The sequence below is a fragment of the Rattus norvegicus genome, chromosome 9 (assembly GCF_036323735.1).
Source record: "Rattus norvegicus strain BN/NHsdMcwi chromosome 9, GRCr8, whole genome shotgun sequence".
NCBI lineage: Eukaryota > Metazoa > Chordata > Mammalia > Rodentia > Muridae > Rattus > Rattus norvegicus.
The window spans coordinates 99,310,496-99,333,931 of NC_086027.1; the positions used below are offsets into that span (position 1 = coordinate 99,310,496).

General features: G+C 45.6%; 1 protein-coding gene across 14 annotated transcripts in view; it reads left to right on the top strand.

Annotated features, from left to right (window-relative positions):
• Window positions 1-18,195, top strand: part of Ube2f (ubiquitin-conjugating enzyme E2F (putative)) — a 35,185-nt gene extending 16,990 nt beyond the window's left edge. For 8 of the 14 annotated variants that reach the window (NM_001399156.1, NM_001399155.1, NM_001008381.2 and 5 more), the window contains 6 exons: window positions 7,496-7,563; window positions 8,756-8,826; window positions 10,654-10,711; window positions 11,848-11,880; window positions 14,416-14,478; window positions 16,993-18,190. In NM_001399156.1, the coding sequence (NP_001386085.1) occupies window positions 7,496-7,563; window positions 8,756-8,826; window positions 10,654-10,711; window positions 11,848-11,880; window positions 14,416-14,478; window positions 16,993-17,043 (344 nt within the window). In that variant the 3' untranslated portion in view covers window positions 17,044-18,190. Of the gene's footprint in view, window positions 1-7,495; window positions 7,564-8,755; window positions 8,827-10,653; window positions 10,712-11,847; window positions 11,881-14,415; window positions 14,479-16,992 lie in introns of all 14 variants that reach the window. The other 6 variants (XM_017596539.3, XM_063267453.1, XM_006245423.5 and 3 more) reach the window with 2 other exon arrangements.
• Window positions 18,196-23,436: the final 5,241 nt, after the last annotated feature.

Below are 23,436 nucleotides of genomic sequence, written 5' to 3' on the forward strand. Positions count from 1 at the left end.
ACAAGGCAATGTGACACTTGTTAAGGCTGGAGTGGTCTGATCTTTGGGGTTTATGAGTATGTGTCCAGAGTTGTTCTGGGACAGTTAGTCCACAGATGTTTCTGACGTCATTTGGCAGCTGTAAAGTTCATATTGTTACTTAACCTGAAATGCGCAGAAAAAGAAGAAAACAAACAGGACAGAGTTTCCTTGTAAAAATAGAGGGTGTTGTCCTATTTGGGGGGCGGGGGTAGGGAGCTGAGAATAATGAGTCATGAGCTAATTAAAACGTGAGAGGTAAGAATTTTGTTATGTGACAATGAATCCCTGCATAAACATGGCCTTGTATCTCTGCAAGAAGAGCAGCTTGTTTCTTGTGGGAAATGTTTTATAATAGTAAGAGTCCCATTTCAGAATGTTCTTGATAATGTGTAATTCTGTTCACACCTAGCTGCAGTGCTGCATGCTCATAATCCTAGCACCCAAGAGGCTGAGGCAGAAAGTTCACAAGTTCAAAGCCAGCTTGGGTTACCAAGCAAAAACCTGTCTTAAACCTATGTGAAGGTTTTACAGAGTGCTCTGAGCCATACTTGTAACTTTAGTCTGATACCAGTTGCTTGGAGACACGCCCATTCTGAAACATCTTGTGTTCTCTGTGTTGTTGATGAGGGATGCTGAGTCCATAGGTGCTTTCTCTCATCCCAGGATTCATCCTAATGAAGAGCATTACCCACTAAGTACCTCAGGCTTGTGTGTTATAGTGAGCTAGGCTCTGACAGGCCTGTGGCACTCTGAGCACACCTCTGCAGTCCTTGGCTGCTTACAGACCCTTGTTTCTGCCAGCCAGGTTGATGTCATAGTTGTGTTTCTGTGGTTTCCTCTGAGTGTTTCTCCCTCCTCCTTGTTTTACCTGTTTGTTCTTACTAAAGCCTGTGAACGTGAACACTGAGGTAACATATGACCACACCTTCATCCCGATTGTCTCTGTCCAGTGAACAACTGTTGGAGGTTCAGTGTTCACTATTCTAGCAGGCAATAAAAGATTTTTTATTTTAGTGCCTGGGAATACAAATTCAGATAATGGTATCAGGAAAAGCAGACATCTCTGGGTCAGTGGTCAGTCGACAGTGTAGAGGTCTTGCCAGAACTGGTATAAACTTTGTGCTGAGTTCAACAGTGTGGTTGGTTGCTTGCTTGGTTTTTGAGATAGGGCCTTACTGTGCATCCCAGACTGGCCTTGAGCTCCCCATCCTGTAGCTTCAGCCTCTTAAATACTGATATTACAAAACTCAACCACCACACCACAGTAAAGTGTTTTTAGACTTTAGTTGACACCATATAAAATAGAAAGTTTTAAAAATAAGTTGTTTGTGTGACTTAGGACCTGACTAAGTTTACTTGTTTATTCTAGTAGCTTTTAAAAATAGTGTTGAGTCTGGAAAGGCAGTTCACCAGTTAAGAGCACTGGTTGCAGAGGACCCAGGTTCAATTCCCAGCACTGCATGGTAACTCACAGCCATCCATTACTCCAGGTCCAGGGGATCCAGTGCCCTCTAATGACCTCCTTATACACCAGGTTTAAATATGATGCAAAACACTCAGATACAAAATTAACAGATCTAAAAAGGTAGCGTTGGCTTTTGTGATCACTGTCATAGAAATCTTTGTTCTGTGAGAGAATGTGTGCCTTTACTTCTCAGTGAGCTTGCAGTCACCTCTCATAGAGCAAGAGCTGGGTTCCAGTTTATTAGTATTTTCGTAGGAACTTTTGTGTCAGTATCATGAAGAATATTTTGTTTTGTTTTTCTTGTAATTTCTTAAGTTTTGTTATCAGTAGTAAAATAAGTCAGATGTGTTCCTCAGAGTAGCTTTGTATTCTTTCTCTCTGAAATGATATTAAGTTACCGGTGGTCAGCCTGGAACTTGATTTCCAGCAAAGTTTTTATTTCTGAATGGAATTTGTTTAGGAGACACCGTGTTAGCTTTACAGTTGATTTGCTTTTTTCTAAGTCGTCTTTGAAATAGTTCTTTGACAAAATTGGTCCGTCTCACATGAACTATAGGTTTGGGATGGTTTGTTTGTCCTGCTAATGTCTAGGGTTTGTGGTGATCGTGAAGAACTTTCTGTGTGATTTACTGTGATGTGTCATATTTTGATTCCTGGTTCTTTCTAGTGACTTTAAATTTCACAGTGAGATTAACCACAGTGAGAAAACAGTACATTTTAAGAATAGATTTCCCCCCCTTGGTTAGTCTCTTCTTTCAAATAACCCTAAAGACAGGTGGCAATATGCTGTCTTCTATGTGTACTAGAAAGTGTAAGCTGTGTGCCAGCAGTCTTCTGACTTTGAGGAAAACAGTCACTGCTCTTTCCTTGCTCCTTTCAAGAATTCTGTTGGTATGATGTTTGCTTGTGATGGTACCCAGTGGGCCACTGTACTACCTGGACAGGCATATATCATCTGTTCCATGCGATTTCCCCCTTCCCTAGCCCACGTCTTCCAGTTACGTATTTTTTAGAGGATTCTCAGGCCATTTGGTACCATCGTTATAAATAGCTTCTGAGCTGAGTCGTGTCAGTAGTTAGAGTGCTTGCCTAGCATGCATAAGACATTCTGGTGGTCACCAGTAAAAATATACAGTGTGGCCAATGAAATAGCTCACTGGGTAAAAGGCACTTGCTGACTGCTTGAATTTAATCCCTGGAGTTCTCATGGTGAAAGGAGACCCCTACTTCTGCAGGCTGACCTGACTTCCAAATTCACATCTCTATGTACATCTGAGCACACCAGCACACACTAAATCCACAACACACTAAAATAAGGAAACAAGTAAAAAAGCAAATAAGTCAAATGAATAAATGCAATAAAAAAACCAAAGTAAATAATGCATGTTGTGTCTAGAAGTAGCATAGCATTTAAGTGGTAAGTTTTTTTTAGAATTTAAACAATAACCAGCATTTTGTTCTCAGCTTCATGTGTATTTTTATGTAACTTAGTTTTCCCCACATCTTATGTTTGATGGTAGTCACGCTTAACTAATTGTGCTTTCTACCTCACCGCCTCTTATGACTGCTCTCACCCTAAGTCTGTGTAAATTGCATCCCTCCTTCTTGCTACTCCCTTACTGTGTTCACCTTACACTGTACACCTTATTTATTTATTTATTTCCCATCGAAGTGTAAGCTTCCCGTGGCAGACATTGTCTTGTATGTCCCCAGTGCTTAGACAGTAGTGTCTGCACTTAGAGAGAGTGGTGGCACTTAGCAAGTCTTGGTGGAACTTACAGACTAACTGTACAGTGTGGTACAGATTTTTATGCTGTTAAACATGAGATAAGATTTCATGTACAGTGATCTCTGGGGATAAAAATGACTACTATCAGCATTTTCTCCAATTAGAGTTGGTATTTGTGAATAAATATTCAAGCCCAAAGCAGAAGTTCATTTAATACCAGTCTCTTTCATGTAATGCAAAAGATATATTCAAAGATATGTCCAAAGTTAAAACCAAAAATCATAGTATGTTCATGGTCTTGGATGTTGAAAGCGGATCAGGAGATTTCACCAGCCAGGCACTGGAACACATTGGTGAGGTTTCTGACTCCTAATCAAACCTTCTTTGATCAAACTCTGAGATGGGACAGGTGAAGATTACTCATTTAGCATGCTTTTGTGGACGTCACAGTGGGTCTTATCGCCACATTCTTTATACGTTCGTCTGAGGCATGGCACTGCAGACTCGGGTCACTTCAGAAGAGCCAGCCATCTACAGTGCCTGCGACAGCCTCCTGCTCTCCAGTAAACTCTTCCCTTACTTCTCACTTCCGAGAATCTCCTGAGAGCTCTGTCACTTGGGAGTTGTGACATTGCTGGGTTTGAGAGGTGCCCTGGTGATTGCTTCTTAGCATACTGTTTGTTTGCAAGGGGAAGCTCTGCGTTCTTTCACAGCCGTTAGGGTTGGACTTGTCTTTTGGATTTTATGTTGTTTTGTTTAAGACAGTCTCATGTGGCTTGGGTGCATTTACTGTGCAACCGAGACTGTCAAACTTCTGACCTTCCTACCTAGGCCTTTCCAGTGGTGGGATTACAGTTCTCACATGTTAGTGTGAACTACCTACAGAAACATTAGTCATCTCTGCACGGTGTCTGAGCCAGTGGCAGGGAACTGGGGTATGGTATGGCCAATGTCACACTGTCTTGAAAAACCACTGTGGGGACAGATTTAACAGACTCCCAATGCTTCTTCAGCCCTCTGGGCCTGTCTGTACGATGGTGATGAAGAACATCCTAGTGGCCAGCTCTGTGGGTGTCTGTGTGTGTGGGTGTGGGGGTGTGTGTGTGTGGGTGTGGGGGTGTGGGGGTGTGTGTGCTCCTGTTCATGTCGTAAGATAGGGAAAGGCTGTGAGATGGGAGGAGCAAAGTGGAGCTGGTGAGCCTTCTGGACCTTGAGAACACATAGCAGTTATTCCGGTGTAGGGCAAGTTGTGTCCAAGTGTTAGTGTCTGTGGACCCTTAGAGAATCTCTTCCCAGGAGTCACCCATCAACTGTAATGCCTTGAAGGCAAGAGAGCAGGCTGTAAAGCTCCAGTGGAAGGAAGGGTAAGTCCTCTGACTGTATAGTGGGCAAGGAGCCAGGAGCTCTCTCCTGCTGTATTTCAGGATTCAGTCCCAGTTGCCAAGAAGTAAAATGTTTCTAACTTCAGCAACTGTGGTATAGAGTTGGCACACTATGCTGGCCAGAGTACCTTGTACGCTGTAGTCTTCTGTTTGTCAACTCCAGCACCGAGGAGGCCTCCTTCTGGACTGTATGGACTGTGGAGCTGGGTGTAGGAGGGAGCCAGAGGGCGCTGGCTAGCTGTCCTCATCCTGAAGCCTAGGGCAGAGCAGAGCTTGGGTGTTGTGCAGGGCAGTCTGCCCCTTGACAGCATTGTGAGTGTCAAATCAGTAGTAAAGTGAAGTGGCTGTGTCAAGTAAGAAACATCATTTTCTGGAGAGAAGAGTTCCATTAAAGGGGAAAAAAATAGAGCAGACTGTTCTTGGATCTTAGTTTTTTAAGACATAATTCTAATGATTAAATGAAAACTTTATCAGGCCAGAAGAAGCATGGTAGAAGCATCACATTAGACAAACTAACATCTTCATGACTGGTGGGCAAAAACGTCAGAGTGAAGTGCGAAGCCAGCCAGTGAGGTACGGCGGGGCAGGAGGGGCTGCTGCACAGCCTTAGAGAGGTCATTGTGTCTTGTGTGGGGCATAGTCACTCCTGAAGAGAAATTAGAGTAGGCTGTACGATCTGCAGAGCAAAAAACCTGACATAAAGATCCTGTACTATGGTGATTGAACTCAGATTACAAGAGAGCAAGATCACTGGACTTGGAGCTAAATTTACTAAACAACTTACCAAAACAAGTGTCTTTCCCAAGACTTGCTACTGTGTCACAAATCCAGGTATATTTACAAAAGGTAAATGACCTGACATTTTAAAAGAAGGCTTTGGTTTTGCTCACCATTCTTGGGTGTTCATTTTGTAGGGAGGGTATGGTAGACTTTAGAACATGGCAAATGGGAGAAAGCAGCACAGGAAAGGGTCAAGGGCAAAATGCAACCCTGGGTACCTCACACAGTGTCACTGCAACCAGGCCCCACTTCCATAGCCCCACCAACCTCCCAGCTGTCTGTTCAAACCCTGAGCTAAACAAACGGCTCCTTAGGTCATGATTTGTCTGGAAAGGCCTCACAGAGACTTCCAAAGCTGTACCTCACTGTCTCTTCTGTTCTCAACTCCATTAGACTGACATCCAGAGTAAGGTATCAGCAGTGGAAAGAGAATAATAGAGAAGCAGCCAATTGGAAGGGAAGAAAACAGAACACCACATTCTGGGACATGGGACATGAGTAAATGAACTTTTTTACTAAGACATCTTGGTTGTGAAAGACCTTTTTAAACCACTACACCAGAGACTAAGTCCATGAAGTAGAACTGGTTGAGTGTGGTGGCCAAACTGAGTTTGAGGCCATTATGTAGACAGAGTGAGTTCCAGGACAGCCATGGCTACTCAAGGATACCCTGTCTTTAACTCCCTTTTTCAACCCCTCACCCCCATCCCACCTCCCAAAATAAAATGGTGAAGGTGTTCTGGAATGACAGCTCAATGATGTAGAGTTACTCTTCTAGAGGATCACAGCACCCACTTCAGCTCGTGTGGTGTGTTACTACAGCTCTAGGGGTTCCATGGACACCCTACACTCTACAAAAGCAAAGGTTAATCTAGGAGCCTTTTACATCAGTGACCCAAAGAAATTCATCTTGCTAACAAGAGCTGGACACTAGTTCTTATGGAAGGAAATATAAATAACCAATAAACTGGACTGGTTCAGCCTCTCTAGCCTTTAGCAGGGGTTGTGTAGTAAAGCACAAGGAGTGCTTAGTCTTTATGAGACTGCCAAAGTGTGAGTGCTACTCCCAGGAAGGGCTGCTTACTGTTGGGTAACACAGCACTGGCATAGTCTCAAAGTTCTCTTCTTTATTTATTCATTCATTTTAATTACATATTATTATTTAATGTACATTTTTTTATGTTCATGGGTGGAGGTCAGGAGATAACTTGGAGAAGTTGGTCTGTCTTCCTTGTGGGTCCTGGAGATTGAACTCAGGTCCCAGGTTTGGAAGCAAGCACCTTTGCTTACTGAGCCATTTCACCAGCCTACGGCCTCCAAGTTTTAAAGAAGCCCACTTTTATGTATCTAATTTATGTAAAAAGCTGAAGCAGATGGCCTTAGTGGTGTAGTTTAAAGATGAAGACAGTGCTAGTCACACCACAGTGACACTGAGAGGCTACAGCACCTCTGCTGGCAGCAGTCCTTCCTTCAGTTCCTTCTTGAACCTGGGTTGGATCCAATTGGGCAGGAGAGACTGTGCTGTGGCATTTGCAGACCTGAAGAGGCCTGAACATCCTTGTAGGTTCTTGCCACACCCATTTCCTAAGAGCAGGTTCTTTCTTGGAATCTTACCACGCACTCCCTTTTGGCAGTGGTGGAACTCTTCAGTTCCCCAATATGCCCCTAAGTCCTGAGCCCTCTAGCAGGGGAGGGCTGTTGGGTAAGCATGTGCTGAGGGACTGGAAGTTTTACACAGGTGCTGGGGAAACAGCAGTCAGATCACATCGGCTTTCCCACAGAAATGGCATCCTCGGAGGGAGTCTGGAAGCTGTCCTGTAAAGAGGTAACTCACACAAGGCAGGGGATGGTTAAGAGGGACACATTAATAACCTGGAGCATCCTGGAGGATGCCCTTTTTCTCTGAGGGCACCTTTGCCCTAGAGCAGGTGGTGATGGTGGCAGTGTTGGCAGGACAAGATTCTGCACTGTGCAGCTTTGCTGAAGGAACCTGGGGACTCTGGTCCTAGTGTTAACCTCTTCATTCTGTGTTTGCTGTATCCTAACTTTGTGTTTGCTTTTGTTTCCTTTTTTTTTTTAATTTAAAGATTTTTTTGTTTTGTTTTGTGTTTTTAATAGATGAGGGTTACTACCAGGGTGGAAAATTTCAGTTTGAAACTGAAGTTCCTGATGCCTACAACATGGTGGTGAGTAGCCTGTAAACCTCCCCATCTCCCGACACGCACACGCACGCACGCACGCACGCACGCACACACACCCACCATGCTTCCCACACAAGCCCTCTTGGAGCATTGGCAGCAGTCTGAGGATTTCAGTACAGAGACTCATTTGTCTGACAGGTACTCATTGTGCGGATGTTCTGCCTGGATATGTCATGTAAATTTTTTAAAATGGGAATTTTTACTATTTTATTTATTTAATGTATATGAGTACATTGTAGCTGTCTTGAGGTACACCAGAATCTGTTACAGATGGTGTGAGTCACCATGTGGATGCTGGGAATTGAACTCAGGACCTCTGGAAGAGCAGCAATCAGTGTTCTTGACCACTGAGCCACCTCTCCAGTCCCCAGGGGAATCGTGTTTTTAAGACTGATTTTATTTATAGTATAATACCAAAATTCCAGGGACCAATGATTTTAGAATTTTAGGTAATAATCTGTACCATATTAGGTAATGATATGTTAAAGACCATATTACATAACTAATTATACTAGAGGCTTTTGTTTTTGAGGCTAGATCAGTAGGGAAATAAATGTATAGAAAGTTAAAGTGATAAAAAGATAAGTAGCTAGACAAGAGGGTCAGTGGTAGGAAGTAGATTATAGGGATTCCGTAGAGAAGGGGAGAGCACCATGGCAGAGCCAGGGACTAGGTGGCATGAGCAGTGTGGATGGAACTGTGGTCTAGGGTGTGGAATGTAACTCCACCTCTGAGGAATCCAGCACCACACTTACACATAAATGTGCATATACATTCATGTGCACATACACATGTTAATAAATGAAAGAATAAAGTAGACTAAACCTGGTCTGAGAAACTAGTTAGCACTAGTGTCTGCAAACACATCCTGCCAAGATGGTCCTGTATGGAGCACTAATGGTCAGCTGTGGACCTGTGATTTGAGCATAACAATTTGGACTCCAGGTTGGAGTTTCAGACTGGGAGTGGTACATGTGTCTCTGTCTGTCTGTCTGTCTGTCTATGTCTGTTGCAAGCATACATGTGTGTATACACTGCCACCTACTATTCTGTTCTCTAGTTTCATAGGTCAGACCATGTGCTTGATGACTCACTGGGGATGTAGGAAGGCCACACAGTGCAGAGATGGACTAGGGAGCTTTGTGACTCCCTCCACCTCTTTCTCTCTCTCTTGCAGCCTCCCAAGGTGAAATGCTTGACTAAAATCTGGCACCCCAACATCACAGAAACAGGGGAAATATGCCTAAGGTGAGTCTCTTCCTCCTGTGCGTGTGTGAACCTTTTCAAATTCACTCTAGTAAGGAGATCTTGCTTGACTACAATTCAGAAATGTCTGCGCCAAACTGATACAACTACTTTTGGAACACATCTTCTGTGGCCCACCATTGCCAGGGCCCTGGGAGTCTTCACTGCAGTGTGATGCTTTGTCTCCACCTCCTCTGTTGAGCAACCACGGTCCCAGTTTACCTCTGATGTTAGCCAGCTCATGCATAGGTTTAGGGGAAGTAAACACCCAGGAGGAAAAACTACAGGAACCTGACCTCAGTCTCTCAGATACCTGCACTGAGGATACTTTCCATACTGGCCCCTTCAGAACAGGCAGGTTCCCCATGTCTCATCAGCTGTAGACTGTCCTGCTTTCACAGGGGCACAGGCCAAGGCCTAGCAGTTTCAGCTTTCCCTGGAAGGTTACTGTTCTTCAAGGAAAAGAGCTGGAGAAGAAAATGGAGGGCGTCTTCTACAGCAGACAGAGCATTTGACCTTAGTTTTTCTGTTTGCCCTCTCTCCCACTTTCTAGTACTATAAGGATGTTAGTGATGGGTGTGTGGTTTGTGCCAACTGCATTTGATGCAGATCCTTTCTTGGACAGGCTACCAAGGCACTGCCTCATGGTCAGCTACCCTAGAAAGCAGCCTTCGCATGTTCTTTGTAATGTGTTGGGACCTGAGGCTGTTCTTAGGGGTCCTCTGTTTCTCCAGTCTCCTTAGTAAGCATTAGTGACTTTGTAAGGAAGATGAGCTGCACCTCGATGCCGCTCTCTAGTCTTTTTTTGTCTGAGAAATTCATTCAGTGCCATCAATCCAGGCCAGGTCTTAAAATACTGTCAGGCATGGTGGTACATGCTTTTTAATTTTAGTACTTAGCAGGAAGGAGCAAATGGTTCTCTGAGTTCTAGGCCAGCTATAGCTTCACAGTGAGACTCTGTATCAAAACAAAAACAAACACACCATAACAACAAATAACAACCATAAACACAAAATTGGCAGAGAGGATCCCTGGACTATTTATGATCATTGGATATAAATTGTCATTCATTTTGCAAAAGCCGGGCACTGACACCGAACACAGGAGTATGGGCACAGGAGGACACCACCCTCCAGCCAGCCTGTAAGTTGCTTAACCACACTGACAACCAGGAAACAATGCAAGAGCACCATGAGAGGCATTGGGTGGGTGGGAGAGAAGACAGATCAGCCTCTCCATCGGCAGCTTCAGATAGTAACAGACTTTGGGCAGATGTACCCTTCTTTCACAGATAAAATAGCTGCTCCTGTTGGATGATGCCTGACTTGTGAATTATAGGCTCTAATCCTTATTCATTCCTTTCATAATTTTTGTTGCTATCACTGTTTTTCCTGGCTTTTAGACAGTGTGTGTGTGTGTGTGTGTGTGTGTGTGTGTGTGTTGTTTTAATAATACTTTGCTAGTTGGTGCGATGATGACACAACACTTGGCCAAATACAGGGGAATTGCCACAAGTTTGAGCTAGATTGGAATATATAGCAAGGCCCAGACGAGTTAGAGCTAAGAGTCCCTGTCTCAAAAAAAAAAAAAATGCTTACCTTTGCTTAGGAATTCCATATGAAAAATTAATAGTCTGTATACAGTCAGTAACAAAATAATAGACATTGTAACAAATACAACTTTGAAGGTGAGTACCGTCCTTAGGAGGACAGAACAGAAGAATGGGCAGCCAAGAAGAGACAGGTTTCATAGCTGGAATATTTTCCTTTGTTGTGAATAGAGACTTGCAGTAGAGCTGTGGCTTCTCATTAACATGCTTCTCTCTTCCAGTTTACTAAGAGAACATTCAATTGATGGCACTGGCTGGGCTCCCACTAGAACGTTAAAGGTGAGAGCTTTCCTTCTGAGGTACTCAGGCAACCAACCTCCTGTGAAAAGTACACCCTTGCTCCTCTGCCAACCACATACCTTCTGAGTCTGAGCACCAAGTACTGCTTAGCCAGGTCTAACTGGAAGGAGAGTCCTTGCTGACCAGCACCATGCCATTCAAGAATCAAACTGTAGGTCTCAGAACCACAAAAAAAGCCTCTCAGTCTTGTTCATTCAACAGGGCTATCTCGAGCCTTTCTGGGTGTGTGGAAGAGCTGCAGTGAGTTTAGTTACTTCCTGGTCAGAAAGTCTATGAAGTGATGATGGTAGATTATTACTGAATAGGCACCCTGGGGGAGAAGAGTCCACTGTCAGGACATGCAGACTTCATGCAGTTATGCCCCATTCCTCTCCAACTGAGCTCTCTGACACATGAACCACCCAGCCTTTTGCCCACCCTTTCCCTGCGTCCTTTCCTCAGGATTTAGCTCTGTCAGCTTGTCCCACTCCCTAGAAGGTAGTTTCTCCTCCGGTTCTCTCATGACATTGTTCCTGCTCCTGCAAGTCCTGCATGACTGCCATTTCCTCTGCAGTCTCCTGCTTGGGGCTCATGTCCACTCCCTCCCTTCAGTGCTTATCTTCACCTCCAGCCCACCAGTCAGGCGGGACAGGACACAGAGGCCGGCTGGCCCTGACAGTTGGCTCCCAGGAACAAGAGTGTGAGGAATTGGGTAGGGGAGGTGTTTGGGAGCATCACGGCTCCCCTCTGAGAGTCAGATCTGGGCGCACAGGGAAACAATGGTTTTTGGTAGTGGGAATTAAAGTAACTAGAGAAGGTTAAAAAGATGTAGTGGAGTAATTTATCTGTGAATTCCAAAAGGACTACATTACTAAATGTCACAAAGCAGCAGCAGGCTTTGTTTTGAGGTAAATTTCAAAAGTCCATTCTGTGTGGCAACAGGTAGATCATATACGTGTGGCCCATGGCTCATGGTCACTGCATGTGTCTGAGCAGGGAAGGCAGGAAGTTGGTTAGAAGTTAGACTTTAAAGCGCATGTTTTGTCCTGAGAAAAACATGTGATGCACATTTCTCGGTTACATGTTTAGGAGACTTAGTGGATTGGAACCTGAGGATTGTTTTTTTTCTTTTTTAGGATGTTGTTTGGGGATTAAACTCTTTATTTACTGTAAGTATATTATTTACCCTCCACTCACCCTCTTCTTGATTTTTCTGGCTGCTGATTTGAAACATAGCCTTAAAGACCTTGAGGTCTTAGAAGCTAGCCGTCTTTTCTATTCTTTATGACCAGATGTTACACTGATGCAAGAACCTTGGGGGCTTTAGAGACATTTGGAGGTGTCTGCCTTCTAGAACATACCTGCTCCTCCTGTCTTGTGGGGCACAACATGCTTGGTTTTAATGTTCAGCAAAACAAAAAAAATAGCAGAACAGCTACTAGTGTGTGAGGCCCTGTGGAGTGTTGTGGTGTTTCTAGGCAGCACATGCCTCCAGAGAAGCCAGTATTTGCAGGCATTTCCCGTTCTCCCTGATTCCTGTGAAAACATTAACTCCACCACTCAGTTGGTTTCTCTGGTGAGATGACACAGTGTTTGTAATCCTGGATGTTGAGTCTAATAAGCTTCTCAGCAGCTGGGCTTCACTGACTTTTTTTAATAGATTCATTTTCTTTGGGTGTTTTGCCTATATCTGAGTCTGTGCACTGCATATGTGGCTGGTGTTCACGAAAGGCCATGCGACTGAAGTTATAGGTAGTTGTAAGCCACCATATGGGTGCTGGGAATTGAACCAGGGTCCCACTCTGTAGGCCTTAGTCCACTGTGTAGCCCAGGGAAGCCTGGACTCATGCCTTTCCTCCTGATCAGCTTCCTATGTGCTGGAATTAACATTCACAGCTATGTTTTTTCTCATTAGGAGTGCAGTACTGCAGAGGAATACGTAGTCTCTGCAGCAAGGCCTGTCAGATGACCTTTGAGAAGCAGTAATTCACTTACATGAACAGTATATCTGGGCGGCTTTTCAAGAGGATTGGGCAGGTCAGCTGTGGCCCTTGTGCCTGGGTGTACATGGAGAGGTGGAAAGAGTCTGTTCCCCTGAGTTTGGGGACACCAGATATTGTTCCCGTTAGATTTTTGAGTTAGTGCATCTGAAGGAAAGTCAAAAAAGAATAAGACCGCTCGGGCAAGGTCAAAAAAGAAACTTTGTGTACTCTGAGGAGACAGGAAATTAGAGAAATGAATGCTTTTCAAAGGAAATGGAGCTGGGTATGGTGGGCTTAGTCCCAGCACTTGGGATACAGAAGCAGATGGATCTCAGAGTTTGAGGCCAGCTTGGTGTATGTTCCAGGCTGGGCAGGGTTACAGAGATACTCTCTCTCCAAAAGCAAAAGAAACAGAGCCAGTCAGATGGTGTAGCAGAGAAAGAGGCCCTAGCCTGATGATAATCTTAAGTTAAATTCCCAGAACCTACCACTTCATAAAAATTGTTCTCTAACATGTATATACATGCCTTCAGTGTCCAAATGTGTGATAATAAATACTGCAGGAAAGAGAACAGTAGAGCTGGAGAGATAGCTGAATCAGCAAAATGCTTGCTGCACACACATGAGGACCTGAGTTCAATTTCAGTAACTGATATAAAAAGCTGGGCATGTGTTTGTGCTCATGAGTGCAGCACTGGAGGTTGGAGGATCACTGGAGGTGGCTGGTCATCCAGCCTAGCCTAATTAGTAGAGTTCCAGGTCCCAGTGAGAAACCCTATCTCCAACAGCAACAACAGCAGAGCGGTTGCTCTAGCTGGCAGTACTGGCACACATCTTTAATCCCAGCACTTGGGATGCAGAGGCAGTAGAGCTCTTCAGTTTGAAGCCAGCCTAGTCTACAGTGTGACTAGGAGAACCAGGACTACAGAGAGAGAGAGAGAGAGAGAGAGAGAGAGAGAGAGAGAGAGAGAGAGATCCTGTCTCAACTACCCCCTACCCCCAAAGCATGGTGACTCAAGGCCAGAGAGATAACTCAGTGTTTAAAAGCACTGTCTGCTTTTCTAGAGGACCCAGGTTCTATTTCCAGCACCCATATGGCAGCTCACAACTTCCTGTAACTTGAGCTCCTTCCTCTGGCCACACACACACACACACACACACACACACACAATCTACATTCATACAAGCAAAACACTCATACATAGAAAATAAAAATAAATCTTTTTTTAAAGATTTATTTATTTATTATATATGAGTACACTGTAGCTGTCTTCAGACACACCAGAAGAGAGCATCAGACCTCATTACAGATGGTTGTGAGCCACCATGTGGTTGCTGGGACTTGAACTCGGGACCTCTGGAAGAGCAGTCACTGCTCTTAACCGCTGATCCATCTCTCCAGCCCAAAATAAATCTTTTTAAGAGAATGGTTGTCATCCACTAGTCATCAGATAGCTTCAAATGAATGTGATTGCTATTCTCTCCAGTTCCCCCAGAGTGGGGGAGAGTCATGTGGAAACACACCCTTAACCTTGACTCAACTGCCATTCACCATTGTGAAAGCCACCCCTGCTCAGCACTCTACAGTGAGGGACATGGACTGCTTGGCGCTCTCAAGTTACTCTGCCAGTCACTGGTCACTGAGGCTTTGTGAAGGGAAAATTTGTTACAGTGTAAAGCAGATTCTTTTCCACACTCATTATAAGTTGTTCTCTCTCTAAGGATCTTTTGAATTTTGATGATCCACTGAACATTGAAGCTGCAGAACATCATTTGCGGGACAAGGTGAGCTGACAAACGGACTGCTTCTAGGTAGACACAGTAGGGAAAAGGTGGGAGGAGTCTCTCAACTGGCAAGTGAGACTTCAGTGGTGGATGCCAGGCAAGCCATTTAAGGCAATTTATATATAATGTTACAGTAAATGTGTGGTTTGCTCATAGTGAACGTGGCTTTTATTAAGGTAAAACCATAATACAATTTCATTATTTCATTAGCAATAAGGAAGGGCCAGGGGTATAGCTTTGTGATAGAGTACTTGTTTAGCACTACAAAACAGAACAGCAGAAACCCCACCACAATGGTTCAGAGAAATAGAAGGAAACAGAACATCAGACCACACTTTACTCTTAATCTTTCTCATCAGTCCATGTGTTCACTCCTGGGCTTTGATCATTCAGATTATTCCCACAGCAAGTCAGTAACCACAGCTACATTCTTAAGTACTGGTATTTGATTTGGTCCTACAGGCAGACTCCTGGAGCAGAGCTACTGTATGTCCTTAATTTGAGTTATGGGCTGATATTTATCTTTGAGGCTCACCAGGGCACAACCCCAAACCAGTATACACTGCCTGGAAACTTCTAGGCAGTCAAGTGTTGCAGAGCCTGCTTGGTTTGTACCCCTGAATCATTTGCTCTTACTTTTGAGCCATTCTCAGAAGGTTGTTTGGGTTTTATTTTCATTCTGATGTGCCTGCTGAGGGCCTGACTTGCGCCATCATTTTTCACATGCAGGGGGCAGAGCTTTGTGTATACATCACACATTTTCTGTCTTATCTACTTCAGATGGGTATGGGGTACTTCTGAGAAAAAGTCTGTAAGTCAGATACCTAAGCCCCCTGAAGGAACCAGTGTCAGTGTATCAAGCTGGCACTGTTGCTGTCACAGTGCACTGTGGCTGCACTGTGGGGCCTGTGTCTAAGCAGGGTGTGGATCTATAAATGGAGCATCAGACTCAGAACCTCAGGGAAGAGAAGGGACGGAGCTCTGAGGGAGATACACCTGGGATGACTTCACATAAGAGACTCCTACAGAAGACCAGAAGCAATCCTGTGTGCCCTGAGCAGGAATAGAGAAAAGCTTCTAGGTGACTTAAATTGTTCAGCCTCAGTAAGTGGCTAAGAAGCTCACCCTGTTTACACAGCCATAAAGGACAGACCCAAGGATTGAGCTTGAGCATCTGTGGTGGTCTTCATTCTAAAGTATTATGTTCTTAAAAATGAGGAGGGCTTAGAGGCAGCAGGAACTGTAGTAGGAGGCCTTCTATGGGCCTGGTACTGGATTCACTGGAAACGAACAGCACATAAGGGGCCAAAGTGGAATAGATGTCTTTGTCCTTAGTTAAGGATGAGTATGAGGCAGATGGACTCTCCATTTCACATTCCAAGCCTGCGTGGTAATTCCTGGTGAGCTCACAGTATTGCCCAGCTCTGGGAAATGGAAATAATCTAGAAGACATTTTGGATTTCTGTATAACCCTTCCCAGACACCCTGTATTTTGAGTGGATGGCCACTGCAGGAACCTTTGCACACTGCCCTGTGCACAGCAGAGGCATTTAGAGTCAGATCAACACTTAGACTGATGGCAAGTCCTTGAACTTTTCAGTGTTCAAACTGAGAACATGCTGGGCCTTGAAGGGATGGCTGTGCCTATTTAGCATGAAGCAGGAGGGCCTGGCATAAGGCTGCCATTGCAGAGGCAGGTGTAGGTCGGCACACTTTTAAAAGGTTATTGCCCCTCAAGATGTGCCAAGCTCTTCCCTGTAGCCTGTTCAGGACTGTGGGGAGCAAGATGTGGAACCCTCCATGCTTCAAGACACACTGGGAAGCAAAGCTTACGACAGCTCTGCAGCGGGGACAGCAGTGCCTGCAGCTGAGCTGTAAGAGAAGCTGAGGCTTCAGTCCGTGGGATTTGGCTCCTAACCTTGTAGAGAACCTTGGGCAGTGGCCCAAATCTGAGAAAGTTCCCCCACTCATACTGGTCTGGGTGAGTCTTAGGGTTTTTGCTGTCTTTTGCCATCTGAGGAGCCTAAGCAGACATTGTTTTCTTGACATGAGATGACTGTCAGCTCTGTGGCCCACTTGCCTTTTCTCCAGGTGTGGTGGGTGCAGGGATGGTAGGACTGTAAAGGTAAGCACATTGTAAGTGGACAGCCAGGTCCTGTGAAGATGGATGGAGAAGCAAAGGTCTTTCAAAGAGTAGGTGAGTGGCTCCTACTCCTTCAGAAGAGTGTTGGCATTGGGCCATGAGTGTGCTTCCTTCTCTACACTTGATGACCTGTCAGCGAGAGAGGCTGGGTGAGCTGCTCTTAGCATTGCCACTGCTCAGGTGTGCTCTGTGCCCTCCCCACCACACACTGCACTGTCTCCTGCACAGCTTGCACTTGGAGTGATGGAGAGGTAGACCACTGGTGACAGGAAGCCAGGGCTCTCCATAGGGTCCTTCATTTTGGAGGTTTGCTGTGTTCCTAAAGTGTCACTTTGCTCTCTCTCACTCTGCTGTGTCCTCTCCCTCCGCAGGAAGATTTTCGGGACAAAGTGGATGAATACATCAAACGCTATGCCAGATGATAGAAGGAGAGATGGCAGGTCTGAGGACTTTGTCACAGTTGTCTCTGATGTGAAACAGCTCGAGGTATCCCTCTTCCCCATCCTCATACTCCCTGTCAGCCCCTTGGGATTGTCCCAGTCCTGCGACCATGCTGTCCTGAAGAAGACCCTCCTGACTACCCACTGTAGGTGGAGAACAACACAATACAGCAAGAAAGTGTGTCTGGGCCTCGAGAGAGTTGTCTACTTCCCTTAACATGTTTACTGAAACTACTGTCTAGGCTGTCTGGTGGAATTCCTCCGAAGTTGTAAGGAACTCACCACTGAGGATGTAGCGCTTGCTGCCCTTCCCCCAACAATCGGTATCCTGCACAAGTGATGTAATGACATGTTCCGTGTGACTGGCAGATTGGCAATAAGAAACCCGCTATAAACTGTGATTGGATGCACATTCTCTTAGCTTCTTCCACGAATGCTGACCCTACCTAGATGTGAAGCTTCCCAGAATGCATAGTCATTCACTGTAGATCTTACTGAAATGCGTATTTTATTTAATGTAAGTATATTTTGGAACAGATTTGTAATTTGTACAATTTGATGCTTTAATTATTTTTCTATTCTTATTTACTTTGTATTCATTGTATAGAGCAAACACAGAGATATTGGGTCAAGAAACTACTGAAGAGAAATACAAAGAGACCATGCTAGGCACATAATTCAGTTTCTCCAGATGCAGCAGGAATCTGGCTCCCAGACACCAGCTCTTTCTTCAGGTCCACATGTGGATGTCTGAGAGCCTGAGAACCTACACCTGGATGATCAAAACCAAAGGCAGGGAGGCTTCCCTCACATGCTACCCAGACACAGCAGGTAAGGGTGGCAGGTGACTCTGCCATGGCCTTAGCACAGACTGTCATTGCCGTCCTGCCTGCAGAAGCAGCCCAGTCTCTGACCCTGCCAAAACTCCACTGTGACTGTCTTCCAATTTGCCAGTGGTTCCAAGTCGGGGAATCTCATAGTCCTTTGCAGGCCAAGCAGCAGCAGCAGATGCCATAGTCGGGGCAGTGCACTTCAAGGTCAGCCCTGGAGAGAGACAGACGGGTTTATTCTAGCTTTAGGTATCTGAACCAGTGAAGTCTAATGCAAAATAAATGCATGTCTGGTTTTACTCTCTGCCTGCCTAACATTCACACTTAACTGCCAGTCTTCCTGCCTGTCATCTTCTGGGGTTAATGTGCTTTGCAAGGTCAGTTTTGCTTCCCGCTTGGCATCAGGAATTGTGCCAGTTAGCCACGAGGGTGGCCTCTGCTGGCAGCCACATACCTAGAGGCACAGAGCAGGAAGGATGGTGTCTAACAACGTGAATGGCAGTACTCCAGTGGTTCAGGTTTAGGACTTGCCCAGCAGATGACCAAGGTACCTGCCTGTCAGCGCTAGCATCACAGACAGGTAGGGCCTCCTCACAAGGGTGCTTCAGTGGAAACAACACTCATGCCTGTCAGTGTATGCTGTGCAGGAAAGCAGCCTGCCTGCACTGAGAAAGGTGCTAACCTCAGGGTATCACACAGTAGCATTTTATTAGAGGTCAGATAGTTTATGACATGACATTTCCAGAAAAGAGGATGCCTTCTCATTCTGTTAAGTGGAAATCACTCTCCCTAATCCATAGACTTTGTAGCCTCACCTCTTACAGTGAGCCGTGGTGCTTACCTGACCTCTAGACTGCCAGCTTCTTGATTTCCCCACCCTGGCCAAAGCAACATTCTAACTAGTTCTTGTGACCACAGCCAAGCTAATGATTTACACTCCTCAAACTTGTGAAGAGACTGCGATAGCCCTCTATGGAGCACTAGTACTAGTGATCTAGCCTGGGGCGTGGAAGCTTGTGGTAGCTTGAACACACTGCTGACTATCAACCTCTGTTTCCTGAGTCGGCTCTGCCTTGGAGGCTGCTGCTCAGATTGGGTGAAAGTCATGTGTTCCGAAGTGCTCAGAAACACTTGCGGGGTGGGCCTCTCAGAAGGAAAGTCACATCTCTTAATTGTCCCTTAAAATGCTTGCAGTCTTTCTAAGGAGCTGAGGCAGGAGTACCATTAGGTAGAGTCCAGGTCTTGGCTGCACACCATTGTGCCTCTTTCCTCCCAGCCCTGCTCTCACTTGTTTGTTTTCTGTTTGTTGCTGCATGGTCCAAGCTGGCCTTCTGCCTCAGTCTCCTAAGTGCTAGGATGACAAGTGTCTCAGCACCTACTGTTTAGGGAGCTTGCAAGCAGGTCCCGGGGAGCAGGGTCTTCAGTTGTGGGTGACCTCCCTTTCTGTCCTGTTCATGCACTGAGAACCCCATGGACACCGTATAATTGCTACTGAACACAGCCAGCGAGGTGTGTGCTTGCAAGAGCAGTCACTGTAGGGAAGCTTTGTGGAGCTTCTCCCTGGGGAATCCACTGTACCTTCGAACTCCACCTACTTCTGTAAGCGCACAGCAGTGAAAGCACTCAGAGCAACCTAAAGCCACACGTCGTTGTGATCTCCTCCCTCGTGATGTCTGTGATAGGTTATGTTCTGGGTGACTCCTCACTAGACCTTAAAAGCCATTCACAGTTTCTTTGGCCGTTAGGGTTGTTTCGTGTGTTTAGATGTATTTGTTTTCTGTATTCGAGTGCTCTGCATGTACTCCTGCATGCCAGAGAAGGGAATTGGATCCCATTATAGGTAAATGTGGTTGCTAGAAATTGAACTCGGGGCCCCTGGAAGAGCCAGCAGCCACTGAGGCATCTCTCCAGTCCCAGCATCAGGGTTTTTGCTGACAAACCAGCAGAATTTTCTTTTTTGGTTAAAAGTACCCAATAATGGGCTGGCAAGACAGTTTGGTGGCACAAGTGCTTGTACACAAACCTGGTGACCTGAGTTTGAGCCTCTTCTCCCCTCCCAACCTCTGTAAAAGTGGAGAGAACCAACTCCATAGAGCTGTCCTCTGACCCCACAGGTTCTGTGTGGCTTGTGCTCACACATTAATATGGAAAATTTAAAACAAAGAAGGCTAAGCCAGCAGCCACACCTCCAGTAGCACCTCCCTCATTGCCTGTTCCAGGGTAGTTTTCACCTTCAGCTGTTTACCAAGATTCCACCTAAGATTCAGACCATGACAGCTCTGCTGTTCATGAAATAAGTTATGCTTAGTAAAAGGCTAGAGTATGGTAGCTTGCTGGGCATACTTTTGCCAAAGAAGAACTCTAAGAGTAAAGCCTGTGGCCCCTCTGTCCTTCCATGACTGTATCAGGCACTAAACAGCACAGGGGCTAATGCAGGAGGCCACACTGCCTGTCTGTGCTTCTGGATAGAATTACGGTTTTAAAGCACATGTCGGAGGCCTTAGTTAAGAATGCATCTGTACATGTTCAGTGGCACAAAGAACTGAATTATCTCAGATCTCACCTTTGGATACCTTTGCTTTCCTCATATTTTCTGAGCCAGGGTCTTTCCAAAAAATTTCCTAGGTTTTTAGCTCATCATGACCATTGGCCACAGCAGGGCCAGCCTTCTGGGTGCTGCAGGACTGCTGTGAATAGAGCCTCATGCACAGCCTCTGACAGGAGCACTTGCCCGGCAGGCATCCATACAGAAAAGAGAAGGGCTGAGGGGACTTAGTCCTTGAGGCCTATAGCTGACATCCGGTATGTTGAGCTACACTATTGGGCACTGGGCTCTGGCGGGTCTAGGCTGTCCGTCATTTTCTCCACACTGAGTTTTATCACCTCTGCATCCTTGCTGCACTTTCTAGCCACTCTTCACTCATGAAGCTCATGATATTGGGAAATTTGGTATGAAACCAGCCATTTGTGTTAGCAAACATTTCTGTTTAGAGAAGAAGAAAACTCTGGCTCTAAAACCCATACCCTTCCTTACTGAACAGTGGGAGCTATGGTCCATGCTAGGCAGAGCTGAGGTGAGCAGCTTTCTTCCACAGCAGAAGTTTTGCCTCACACTAGTGTCTTAAAAGATGGAGCCATGTCTCTGGGAGGACTGGCAAGGAGCTGTAGATGAATCTGGAGACATAGGCCAAGTCCAGTGTTTCCATTGCCGTACGGCGTGCCAGCCTCACAGTAAAGAGTCATTGAGGTCCCTGGCCTCAAAGTAGTGCCTTCATGTCCTGAGAGCCAGCGTCCACTCAGTTCAGTCTAGTCTCACTTTCTTCTTGGGGCCTGTCCATGTCCAGTTCACATACTCTACTCTGGCTGAGTTTACATGGAGACAGGCACTTGTGAGGACCTCAGTTTTTCCTAGCCCTCAGGAAACACTGGGAATGTCACCTGGCCTTATGTGTGTTCCTGTCCCTCTGGGAGCTACTGAGCACCTGGAGCCGAGCCTTGGCCATCTGAGATAACCTGGGTAGGTTATAGTGTGAGCGAAGTAGAGAATATGGAGTGTGGCACACAAGGAACTACCCAGAAGCTAGGAGCCCTGGCCCGTCATGCAGTGACTGAAGGGATTTGCCCACCAATGAGGGAGTTGGTCTGCATTGTCTATGCAGTTTGCTTTGCCTGAGTAGAGCCTAGGAAAAGAACAACAGAAAAATCTTATCCTGGAGGCTTAGAGTTACCTGCCGGTATGAATAGAAATGAAGTGTAGGACCGAAAAAATGTAGGAAGTCTCAGTAAATAACTAGCTGACTCAGACCAAAAAATGTCAGGGAAAAAGAGGCAACAGAAGAAGCCACGCCGTGACAAAATCCACATGGCAAGGAAAGGACCAGTGGGCTGGAAAGATGGCGCAGTGGTGAAAAGCACTGGCTTCTCTTCTAGAGGACGAATTTGATTCCCAGCACCCACATGGCAGCTCACAGTTGTAACTCAGTTCCAGGGGATCCAACACCCTCATAAATATGTGCAGAAAAACACCAATGCACATGAAATAAAAATCATTTACAAAAAAAAGATGGTGTTTTGGTTAGGGTTTCTGTCGCTTTGATCTAACACCATGACCAAAAAAGAGTTAATTTGGCTCACACTTCCATATAGCACTAATTTAGAAAATGCTTTACAGCTGGATCTCATGGAGGCATTTCCTCAAGGGAGGCTCCTCTGATGACTAGCTTGTGCTGAGTTGACACACAAAACCAGCCAATACAGATGCGATCCGTGACGTGGAGACCAATCAGATGCTGGAGCATGCAGAAGACAAGACGGTCCCTCAGAAGGCTGCAGAGAAAACCGCATGCCTGCTCAGGAGCTGGAAAAACAGATTGGAAGGACCCTCCTCACTGAGCCAAGCTAATTCCTAGCCGTGTCACACAAAAGTCAGTTTTCAGACTCATCACCGAGCAATGTGACACTCTCCAGATTCTGGCTCTTGGCAACTATAGCTCCCCTGCTTTCGAGGGAAATGAGTCTTAGGTTATGGAACTCAGAGCAGAGCCCATACGGGATAGACTACATAGAGTACATGCCCAGCCCACCCAAAGGGTCATTTGACCCTAGCTGTTTCTGCCGTGTCTGTCCCTGAGATCTTTGAAGCTAGGAAAGAGGACTGGAGTAGAAGCCTTGTGATTGGGCCCACTGCTATTGCCCAAATTGGCAAGATGGCTGAATAGGTGAAGGTTTATGCCAAGCCTGATGCCCCTCTGGGACTCAGGATGGGAGGATGGAATAGCCTCTCCCAAGATGTCACTTGGTTGCCATGTGTGTGCATAGTGCAGATGCAAGCAAGCACTTCAAACACAAGGTGTAATTTTAAAAAGCCACACCTAGAATAAAGCTAAATACTTGTAGTAATAAAATGCCCATGCAATGCCACAACAAACCACCAAGCCTGCGGTCTTCTGTCCCAAGGCAGCAGGGTACCTACAAAACTATCCTGTGAAAGGAATTGTCATCATAAACAGCGGTCTCTGGCTCTGGTCCTTCAGAGACACAGGCACTCCTGGGAGGGATGGAAGGGAGGAGCCCTAAAGAGTGACTGACTGCTCAGCCAGGTTTATTTCTGGCTTTCCACTAGGCAGACCTAAGGTTGCCCTCCCAGAAGAGAGAGGTATGCAGCCAGAGGCTTGCCAAATGGTCACTGGGCATTACCCAGTGTTGCCAGGCTTAAGATCCCAGTCTCCTACAACATGTCCAAGAGCCTCAAAAAACAAACAAACAAACAAAAAAAAATCCCCAGGTCAAACACCAGGAACTTAGAGCAATAGCCAACACTGATGGAGTGAGTCAAATATTTGAAGAACCTAACAGATTTCAGAATATCTGTCACAAAAGTGTTCCCAGATTTATGAGTCCTGAAATTGAAAACAGAATTTCCAACAAACATTCAGAACTTACAGAAAAGCAAAACTATAAACTGAAATACGTGAAGACGAACTTTAGAATTTTTGTAGGTGGGCTCCGTGGAAAGAGCAGAAGTTGCGTCAGTAAACTAAACCCC